This window comes from Schistocerca serialis, chromosome 6 (genome assembly GCF_023864345.2).
Source record: "Schistocerca serialis cubense isolate TAMUIC-IGC-003099 chromosome 6, iqSchSeri2.2, whole genome shotgun sequence".
Classification (NCBI taxonomy): Eukaryota; Metazoa; Arthropoda; class Insecta; order Orthoptera; family Acrididae; genus Schistocerca; species Schistocerca serialis.
In genome coordinates this window covers 294,239,003-294,250,967 of record NC_064643.1, presented here as the reverse complement: position 1 = coordinate 294,250,967, position 11,965 = coordinate 294,239,003, and the positions used below count along the sequence as shown (strand labels likewise).

Sequence of the window (11,965 nt, the reverse complement as noted above, 5' to 3'; positions counted from 1 at the left end):
TTGAACATACTGAAAAAAAGGTGGAACTAATTTTAATTACAATTCATATCTAGTGCTGTATGTTATGGTAGTAAGTGTGGTTCATCAGTCACAGAGGTGATGAATGTACAAAAATATAAGTTTTGTACAGACTGTCAAAAAACTTCATCAAGCACTTACAATAAATATCCAATAATAATTAAGTACTTAAGTATAACAACACACTAATTTCTGCAAATATCAGTAATTAATTGAAACAATGGATAAATGCGAGTGTTCGAACTGAGCATTTGTTGTAAATTTACACATAATTTTAAAATTGTCTTTTAATTTCCTTACAGATAATTTCAAAACTTTACAGATGGCACATTCATGTAAAATTTCTGAGTAAATGCTAATCTGATTATTTTTTTGAGTATATCTACAAAAAAAATCACTGTAGTTTAGTAAAAAAGTCATTGTTCACATAGAAAAAAAATTATTAAAAATTGAAGCTAATGTATACTAAACACAAAAAATTAAACCTAAATGTAAACTATTTGGAGATAGAGACTGTAACTTTATGGGAAAACATAAACATGGAGTCTACAAATCTTGGTTTCACTGCATGGTAAATATAATCATGTTGTTCACTAAAAAAAAGGAAAATTTAAACACAAAAATAAACTACAAAAATTCAGTCATTCATAAAAGCTGCCATGATCACATTTTTATTACATGGAAGTGTTCTGAATTTGAAATTAGACACACTATTCATTACTTTGTACATTTTTTGACAATGCTACAGATGGTTATATTGTCCCACTCTCACGTATAAAAATATGTACCATTCAAAACTTGTAATACATCACTCCAATTTAAAAGAAAAAAAAGGACAATATTACAAACTCAATGCACCAATGCACAGTAGAAATCATCACAGAAAGAGTTATGGCCAACAATAATTTATACAGCAACATGGCTAAAGGAACATACTTGTGTAAAGTTTTGTACATTGTCACTTGTAAGAGTGTTACAACAAAAAATGCAGTTAGACTGATGACCTCAGAAGTTAAGTCCCATAGTGCTCAGAGCCAAAAAATGCAGTTAGTTCAATACAGGTTGGATAAACCTTATACTTCGTAAAAATCTCTGGTAAATTTGTGGTAAACACACTGTGGGCAAGACACATTAAAGACACCATCTTACATGTAAAGGGCAGATATTAGTTCTAAAATAATGTTATTACTGATGACTGGCATCTGTCAACAATCACAAATACAGTCTATTTTAACGCAATAAATTAATATTATTACTTATAAAAGCTATGGAGCTGCTGCTTCAGGCTGCACTGTTCATGATGATCTGCTCTGTCTATCAATTTCATCCATGTCTGTAATATAACAACAGCATATTGAAGTATCTGGTGTCCAGGAGAATGAACTTTGTAACACATACTTACTTGCACCGTCCACATTATCTTTTCCGTAACCAATAGAAGTGAATGAGGCTACTTAGTAAGCCACCATGGTGCAAGCCGCTGCCTCCTATGCCTAGCAGCTGTCATTGTGACTTCATGGATACCAGCTTCCTGCTCCTTGCCCTTGCCTCCTGCCTGCTGTTTTTGTATTCAAACCAAAGTACGTTTGGTATCAGTGTTGTGTCTCGCAGAAGCAAAAATTCCGATATTCTCCTAAAAATGTGGAAATAAGAAACAAAAAATATTAACCACAATTCACGGATAACTTATGATGTAATGAACAATTTTCAAAAACTCACCATGAAGCAACAAGTGGAAACATAGGAGTGAATATCAAGTATGTGAGTGCAAACCAGAGAGATCCAAACAAGAAACCAACTAAAGCACCACTTAGCACCTGTTTCCAAGTATGGTACTGCAGGTATACTCTGGAAAGAAAAATATTTTTGCTCCAAGAACCTTCAACATCGCAGCGCATCAGCAATCGTTGGTTAATATATTAAAAAACTAAAAACCCGCCTCGGGACTTTTTTTGCAATCGAGGCAGGTTTTTAGTTTTTTAATACTTTTGCTTTAGATTTTGCACAACAGACTAATCTGTTTCACTAGTGTTCTGCAACTAGCAGTAAGTGTACAAGAATACATGTATTTTCAATTAATGGAAACACTCGCCAAACAAGACGTTATCTATGTTGTGATTACTGATCATTCATAAATTGTAATTATTATTACTTCTTTTTACAACCAAGGATGTTGGTTCTCAGCTGGTACAGCTGGCGACTTAAGGTGAGACACACAAGATAACATTCTTACTTTCAGTGGTCTCTAACTGGTGGACAATGACGAGTAGAAATAAATGTAATGAGGACCGGTGATGTCATTCTTCTTGCACCTAACACTTGTATGTAATACGGCATGATTCTTAAGCAAAATGTCATTAGCCAGGTTTAATAGATTATGAAAACGAATTTTCAGTGCAACAGTCCCCCTCATGGATGAGTTGACAGCCAATTACTACGCTCAATGTGAAGTTGATTGAGTGCCTGCAATGTTACAACTGATAATGGCTAACAAGAATGTCATTTCCCAAGATGAAAATGTCTCATTCTGTAGAGGTAGTTCTGCATCTATAGGATTTAACACATCTCTAGTCAAAATTCAGCATTCTTGTGTGTCTTCCTTATCACCATACATTAACATTATCACGCATCTCTATTTGACAATAAGAATGAATAATCCCATGCAAAATTCTTATGTCATGTCATACCTGCTGTATGAGGAATGATACATAATTCCTCAGGAAGCATTTCATTTGTTGTACACATCCATTCTATGAAAAAAATCAATCAGTGCTATCGAACAGAGGGAAATCAACCAACACAAATGCCACCAACAATTATCCCTTTATCCCAATGTGGATTCTAACACAGATGATTGCTTTATTACTTTCAATCACTGTCTCAGTAATTTTATGCATCTGTATTTTATTTGCCTTTAACCCTCTGCTTACCAGAAAATCTGTATAATGTTTCCTACCAGTCAGGCCTCTCAGGCCCATGTTGCTCAAACTGACGATCAATTGACACAGCTTTAAAATAATTTTATATATTTAAATTTTACATATTAAAAAACATTGTTTTATACTTTGACTGGTGGCTTTTCAAGGCTATACAGTTTATTCTCATTCTACACCAAGTCTTTTTGTAATCTAATTCTTATTGAAAATTTGTGCAGAATCCACAGACAATACCAGAATGTTCTTAGCATTCAGTTTTGGTGCACTTGTAACACTTAATTTAACTTCTTCTATCTTTCTTCTCTGTACAATATACAAATCTTCTCCTTTTCTTAGTTCCGAACTTTGTGTCAGAAAGATTTCGCCCACGTACAGCTCAGGCTGATTTTCTCGGCACATTAGCTACCTATCGCTAAAAAACTGGACTCATTTTGTACAAAAACAATGTACAGAAGTCCTTGTGCTGCCTTCTGTTAATTTCTAGAATTATTTCAAAACTAACGTCAGTGAACATAATAGCTGCCATTGTGAATGGCTGCACTAATATGATCTCACTGACTAATTCATACACACACTCAATGAGTTTCGCAGTCTAAGGTATTTCTGCTACAAATACATCTAGTCTGTTGGGTAAGCAAGAAATTTTGGGAGCTCAGGAGGAAAAAATTGCTCAACAACTCACCCTGCCCTTTTTTCTTGGGAGTATAATTATACTTCTGGTCATTATCATTTTAAAATTTGTAATCTATCACAGAACTAAAGCTAATACTGAAAATAAATTTTGAAGCTTAGTCCTTTTTTTAGTATGTATTACTCTTGAAGATACATCAATTACATATGTGCCAGTAATGCTTTAAACAACTATGCAAATGACCAGTTTCCTAAGCTGGTCTCCAAAGTGTCTACACACTGTTTCTGTTCAAAGCCCGTACAGTCCAAAATTGGTATGCAAATCAGGCAGAATCACCACCATTGGCACACCAGATTGAAGATACCCATCTGATAAAACACCTCGTTCTGCTGCTCGATTCTACCGCCGTCTACATACATTTCGCATAAGGACTATGAAGATACAAAAAATTTGGGCTCATTTGTAAGCATCCAATCACTTTTCCCTCGCTCTATTTGTAAGTGAAACAAGAAAGGAAAGCACTATTAGTGTAACTTCTATGTTACAATATTTGCAATATAGGGGTGTGTGTTATCATGAAGCAGAAACCCCTTGACACAGTTTTCCCAAATGTCTCACCTTAATTGCTGCCCCATATACATTATTCATTCCCCGATGGATGTCTTCTGGTTTTCGCCTTTCGGCAACCAAGAACAGCACAGCAGCACATGGGTCCAGTTTGGACACATTTAGTAATAATATTGCCATAGTTCACACTTCCGCATTTACCGCATGCACATCAGAAAGACACGAATGTCACACTAGTCCCTTGCCTACATGTTGGTGTCTATAGACCTGCATCAGAGTCGTGCTGGGTTGCTAATATGTTGCAGCAACACCATCAAATGGAAACAATTTTGGTTATCCATAATTTTTTTATAATTATTTTCCAGAATTATGACTAAGAAGCCAAATTAGGCAGTCCTAAAATTTCATTAAAATAAAATATAAAGGAAGTAACAGAGGAGATAATAAAAATCACAGATGGGCCTCTCAGACTCAACAGTAATTGAAGGGTTGAACTGTGACCAGTTACTTCTACCACATCTTATAGCTCCTATATTAGCTGTAAGACAATGCCGAGGAATTTGTTTGTTTATCTTGTGAAGATTATAGTCTGTTCTGAAGATACATTTCAGTAAATTATCAGTATTTAGTCCACAATAATCAATGTTTGAAAACTTCAGGAATTTACTTCTTGGCATAGGGTTACATTAAAGCATTTTTAAATATCTGAAATGACTAGTGATAACTTTAATCAAACATGTACAAATGGAAAGACAACAAAAACAAATCACATTAAACACTGAGGTAAGAATTACTGCCATTAAGTATTAAAATTCAATGCTTTTATTTAATGGGCACGCCAACAACAAAAAGCCAAGTTAGCGCTTAGTGGTGAGAATCATTAAAATGTAAAGGGAACTTCCACAATTCATACAAATCTAAAGAAGTAGTTTTAATACATACCTGCTGACTGTAACGAGAGCTGCCAGAAACAGACTAGAAATAATTATTGCTGTCTTCCAGATATTTTCCAGTAGAGTACTATTATTCATATGGTGTAATCTGTGTAACACATTTAATTCGACATTAGTCAAGAAAATTCTACATAAAAATATAAGCTAAAGAAATTATAAACTTCAACATAAACATACTTGTGAACAGGAAATAATGTTAATGGATTCATCCAGCATTGCTTGGTAGAAAAATTTGATACTACAAAAATAGTGGACAGTCAGTCATGGGTGGAATACAAATGATGAAAAGAGTAAAGGTTGCCATTAATCGCATTACTGACGCGTTGCTTGTCAATTGGCACATACCCAGATTAAAAATAATGCTAAGTTTTCAGACAATGTCTTCATAAGCATCGACCGTTTGTGGTTTTTCACTGCTAAACAGAAAACAGTTATTCTAAAAACAGTACTTTCAAAGTAAAAGGAAATTTTTATTGCCAAAATGCAATTTATCTCATTTTAACTTTGTGCGTGCCAAAAATTTTTTAGCGTCTTCGCAAGAGAAGTTTTTTCAGTCGCCCTTCTATTCAATATAAATTTTCTTCCGTCAAGCACTTCCTTCACATATGAACACAGAAATAAGAGTGTTGGATGATACAGTAATTCATACCACAGTTCAACACAATTTTACCCACCACCTGACAAATGTCACTCGCCACTTATCCAGAATCCCCGAAATCAATAAATGTGTTTACATGTGAATCCTCAAAATTACTGCTATGACATTTATAGCATATGGAATGGATATGTAATGTGCAAGTCACAATTTTGATAGTTCCTTGATCTTGTACTGCGATTAATGTATCCACATTTCAGCAAGCATAGAGCAGTTAACACAAATATTCACTAGTATGCTACTTGGGCATGTCCAATCCATCACTGAGAAACGGTTAAGGCTTCTTTTGATCAGCTGGCAACAACTGCACGACCCATTTTGATGACAGTGAGCTTATTCCCAAATTTTGTTTGAAAACATGAGGTGCTTATGAATGGCTCTGAGCACTATGGGACTTAACATCTATGGTCATCAGTCCCGGTGCTTATGAGCTTTGCTATCTTGCAGACTTCTATTTACCTACTGTTCCAGAAATATTTTCACTTTTTACTTACATGCCTCACATCACTTTCAATCAACCAATCATGACTTTTTTTGTGGCATACAATGTGACAGAGCAGAGTAATACTGGATCAAAACATGAGCTGTCATAGAAGCTTCCCAGCGTTTGCTCTTCCGATGTCTGATGTGACAGCGTGTCCAATCGCATGTAGTTACCTCCCTGTGTAACTGTGGTCAGCAGGCGAATATCTGCTTGGCTGACTACATTTTAGTAAGCCAAGACAAAGAGCCATACAGAGGGTGTGTGTGTGTGTGTGTGTGTGTGTGTGTGTGTGTGTGTGTGTGTGTGTGTGTGTGTGTGTGTGTGTGCGCGCGCGTGCTGCACACACACATCTTTCTTTTGGGGAGGAATTGCACACTTCAGACTCTACATAATAATAATAATAAACTGAAAGCGAAAATCATTACAATGTGGCAACAGTGCCCTGCATAATGTGCTGATATTTGAAAAGTGCATTCACCAGATAATCACAAATGCAAAAATGGCTCTGAGCACTATGCAACTTAACCTCTGAGGTCATCAGTCGCCTAGAACTTAGAACTAATTAAACCTAACTAACCTAAGGACATCACACACATCCATGCCCGAGGCAGGATTCGAACCTGTGACCGTAGCGGTCGCTCGGCTCCAGACTGTAGCACCTAGAACCGCACAGCCTCTCCGGCTGGCAATCACAAATGCAATTATGGCTTCAAATCTTTCATTCACTTTACACAATACCGGCTGAAATAAATCAATAAGAGTACTAAAGGAATGAAGTCTTTAGCCACTGACTGTGAAAATGTAATCTCTCGTAAGTCTGATCTACTGCTCATTTTCTTTCTATAACTTGCTAAATATCCCTTCCTAAGCAAGTTTATAATATTAAGCACAAACACAAATCATCGACTGAGACAATTGAGACAATATCAATAGAAAGCTTTATAATCAGTCATCATTTGAAAATTACACCTTACAGTTGCAGAAAATAAATCATATTAATTATATCTACACCATCAACAAAAAATTCACAATTGTGATGCAAATTACAAGCTGGAAGCATGCCTGTTAATAAGGAATATTCACTTATCAGGCTCACCTTATACACACGAAGTATACTATGTAAGTAGCAAAGAACCACATAAACTGTGAATGTGACGACGGCATTCCATATTCCGTATAAAGTGCATTCCTCTGCATAGGTCTAGCTTCACAAAATGTGTGCTTTAAGATGAGGTTCAGGAGTTCATTCAGTGTAGTGCCAAAGAAGAATGTTATCTACAAACAGAAAACACAAATGATTACCAACATTATTTTGAAAAAGTTTTTTAGTGAAACTGTAAAGGTGTGTAATTTAACAGTAGTTCATCTTCTGACACACAAATTTACAAATGTTCGCAGGAGGTTCTGTTGCTGATAAGAATAAACTGAACAGTTACTCTCTGCCAGATAAAAGAAAAATTCACTGAAAGGGGCACTAATTTTTTTTCCTCGTTACTCTGTCAAATTTCAAAAGACTGCTGGGTAAGGCAGCCCGAGGAAACAGGAGCCAAAAATCAGTATGCAATCTTACTTTGGTGTCTTACTGTGTCACAACTAGCTGAGGGTCATGGATTACTTTCCTGCTTCATCCTAAAAAGTCTTGCTACCAAAACATTTCCCCCAGTTTTCCATACAAAAGAATCATGGGTTCTTTTTTGTTAGTATTTGAGTTCTCTGCCACTTGGCTAATCAAATTTTTTTTTAGTTCCTACCATTTCTAGTTATTTTCTTAATCTGCCAGACACAACTGCACAGTGGAAACTACTAGCAAAGCTTATTTGATATTCAGATCATAATTAACATTATTGCTCTTTTCCACAAAAGAAGGAAAATGAAAGAAAGAAAACTCTCCAATTTATACTATTAAACAACTAATCCAGTTCACAGCATCTGGTTCCCGTTGCAGAGGCTTCCTGGGGAGGGGGAGTTGATTTTCAGCATTTCATAAAATTGATGAGCAAATTTAAAAATTGCTGTCATAATCATTTCATTAAGGTGTATAATCTTACATTAACGATTTAATGCAGCAAGACAAGTATTACAGTTAAAGCTGTGTGTATGCCTTGAGGCAGCAGAACTCACTGCATGCCGGTACCTATGCTATATTCTCCCAATATTTGAGAATGAGAACACTTAACTTACAACAAACTTTACACATCATTTCTAGCCTTTTATAAAAGTTTTCTCTGTAACATGACACACTAACTTATTTGTGAAGCAAACAGAAGTTTGAAACTGTTCTATACATGGGAGTTTGATCCTTTAAGGAATCTGGGGTTTACTGGTATATTGTACTAAATAGCAATAATCATACAGGCACTATGCTTATCTTCACGAAATACTGAAGTTGTTATGTTTAACAGCTATCATCATTTGCACCACACTGGGTAAATGTGAGAGACAAAACTTCTGCAATGGTACTCTGACACATGTATTCTTTTCACGAGTACAAAATGCAATGGACATTGAACATTTCTGAAAGAAGAGTTTAATGGAATGTTTGTCATAACACAAAAATTTAATTATTATGACACTCTTCCAAACAATGTCCTATTCTAGCTGAGAAAAAATTCCCCTTACTCAACCTGAAAATAGCATCATTGTCCACCTACTGTTTTTGTAGACATTAGACATCAGGTACACTAATATTCAAGTTAATATGGAATTTAATGAAAGGATGAATTCTATGAAATAATGGGGTGTTTTCTTACTTACATCAAAAGAGAAATTCACTTGAGAAAACTACAAAATTACAAAGGGGCAATGGTAGGACAATAATTACCTTTAGGAGGAGAACTTCTGAGTGCTGCTCAGATGCACATATTGAAGTATAAGAAATATCCCAGCATCTGGAATTGTTAGTTCATTCCTCACAAAGGAAAGGCTTATAGATTAGGGAAAATTAGAAAGTAAGGGTACTTTATTCCAGTCCCAGTATGACAGTGAGACACTTGACATGAGGATGATGGGAAACATAGATTAAGACGGAGGCATCAGATAGAGAGGAGGTCAACGACAGCACGTTGGTATGCACTGTGCCAGCTTCAGTATCGTATACAAGATTCACCTCCAAACAATATATTTGCAAACAACAAAAATGGCTAACTTGCACGTCTTCCTTCTACTGATATAGGCAAAGGAAACTGAACATGTGTTTTGAGCTTTGTACACTGCAAAGTCAACTCTACCAGGCATAAATAATGAAAATTTAAAAGCACCATAAATATAATCAAAGTTACAGTTACTTTCACGATGATGACTGAGGAGCAACATACCAGAAAAATCGTTACTGTTTTTCAGGTCATGTATATGCAGAAGAACACTGAACAACATGTGGCCAACAACTAAACTATGGCTACTACACTATGGTTTAATATTTTGGATGATTAAAATTGCTGATAAAGACATCATATGTCAAAAACCCCTCTAAGTTCTGCTGGTTCATGTTTGACAAGATGGCAAAAACAAAATAAATGATTCATTTAAATGCCCCTTTTTTACCAACAACCACCACCCACCGCAGGTATAAAAACGTTCTAGTTGCTATTGCACAATGAAACGAAATCATGAGATAGTTGACGGTAACAGCAACTGCTAGACTATAATGAGGCCACTTGGGTTTAATTATTAGGTTGCGAACACTTGAGCCATAGCCTAACCAGTTTCTTATTCTCATCTTCTAGTCCTTTCCTGTTCCTTTTTTCCTCAGTTTTCTCTCCATTTGGCTTGGTTGTGTCACTTACAACTCACTCTTTACTTTATTTTTGCAGTGCATTTTTAATTTCTTGACCATCCCATATGGCTTCATCTTTTGAGCCCAATTATACTTCCCTTAATAATGACTTCACAAGCATTTTAATGGTGTTACCAATTTGCAGCAGAATATACTGTAATTAAAGATACTGGCAGATTACAACTGTATGGAAAACCAGTACTCAAAACCTGGACCTATTTTGTGTATTGTGTATTAAAGCGAGGACCTAGAAGCGATGGAGAGGCTTCGTCCCACCGTGACCCTCAGTGGTTCACAACCCTACAATGGGCCACAGCCGCCCATCCACCTCACCGCCGCCCCACACTGAACCCAGGATTATTGTGCAGTTCCCTCCCCCCAGTGGACAGCTCCCCCCCCCCCCCCCCCACACACACACACAGGTGAACATAATATGCTTGATTTCAGTGGCTGCTTCACAACCCATGCCATCAGGATCCTCCCCTCCACAGTCATCTTTTCTGAACTGCGCAGATGGAAGTTATACTTACAACACATTCTCTGCACCCGCAATTAGCCTGGCCTCAATATATTGTAACATTCTGTTCCCACACACTTGACCTAACAGTTTCGTCCCCATCTGTCCTATCACCTCCTCCCACATCACATCCACTCACCCTCACTGTGCTCTGCACTCTGTCAACACACACACACACACACACACACACACACACACACACACACACACACACACACACACACACACCAGTCTTGTCCCCTTACCTGTTCCTTTCTTTTCTGCTACCCATCTCCCCTCCCTCGCTCTCCCGCAGCCTCCTGATGCTATACCTGGCAATCTTGTCCCGCTGCCACCTAGTCCTTGCACACTACACCTGACAGTGCTCTTCTCCCCCCTCACCTGTATCCTGCTATCCCTCCCCATTCTCCAGCCTCCTCCAGACTGCTGCTTTTGTTCAATGCAACAGCTGCAATCTGGGCAGAGTGGCTAGAGATAGCGATCGCGCGTGTGTGTGTGTGTGTGTGTGTGTGTGTGTGTGTGTGTGTGTGTGTGTGTGTTTCTTTTCTGAAGAAGGCTTTGGTCAAAAGCTCCTCATGTAATAGCCTTTTCGTTGTATCTGTCTGGAACCCAATGTGTCATCTTTATGATGAGTAACAATCTACCCTTTACATAATATTATTTACTAGCTACAACACTTTGGATCTTTACCATAGCAGAATGTAAGAGACCCACTTCACATCTGATTCTTTTTCTTGGCTGAACAACTTTGGAGCATTATTTCACTACTCAGACTCATCTTTAATTTTTGCAGTTCCAGTATCTTATTTTTGCATATTTTAAACATTTTGTTGGTCACAACTAAATCTATAACAAAAATCTTACCGTGTGCAAATCTCTCCTGAAGAGAATGAGAGCAACAAAACCAGATATGATTCCAAATGGTAGAAGACTTGAAAGGGCTAAAAATTTACCCAGCCAATCACCTGGAAAAGAAAGAGACAATGTTAACATAAAATTACTGCACAAGTTCATGAACAATCTTACTTACTAGAACCATTTCTGTCGTTATAAGGAGGACATAGCAAAAGGAAACAAAAACTATGGCATGAAATGACTAAATCATGTTTAGAGTTCAGTTCTGTGATAATATCAAGAAGCAACAACAGAACATAAACGGAGTTAATATGTACGAAATAGTCTCAGATATTCGGCACAATACTGTGTGATACAAAGATCATGATGTGATCTCAGAGCATATGGAAATAAGCAGTCGGAATATCTGCGGAGCACTGTAGATGAAAGTGACCTTTTAAAAATAGAGCTACTTTGGCAACTTCTTGTGTTACAGTAACAACAAACCGTAAGTCATTCAGTTATTCTTCTTAGGCACTTAAGCAAATAAGTAAGATTGTGACCTGGTATCACATTCATAATGAAATGATTAGCGATG

At 36.8% G+C, this 11,965-nt stretch overlaps 1 protein-coding gene across 1 annotated transcript in view; it reads right to left on the bottom strand.

The window, feature by feature from the left end:
- Positions 1-395: 395 nt before the first annotated feature.
- LOC126483691 (dolichyldiphosphatase 1-like) overlaps positions 396-11,965 on the bottom strand; it is a 71,558-nt gene continuing 59,988 nt past the window's right edge. The window contains exons 2-6 of the mRNA XM_050106774.1: positions 11,398-11,498; positions 7,341-7,519; positions 5,095-5,193; positions 1,738-1,866; positions 396-1,651 (exon numbers count right to left, since the gene is read on the bottom strand). Of these exons, the coding sequence (XP_049962731.1) occupies positions 1,522-1,651; positions 1,738-1,866; positions 5,095-5,193; positions 7,341-7,519; positions 11,398-11,498 (638 nt within the window). The 3' untranslated portion in view covers positions 396-1,521. The remainder of the gene's footprint in view (positions 1,652-1,737; positions 1,867-5,094; positions 5,194-7,340; positions 7,520-11,397; positions 11,499-11,965) is intronic.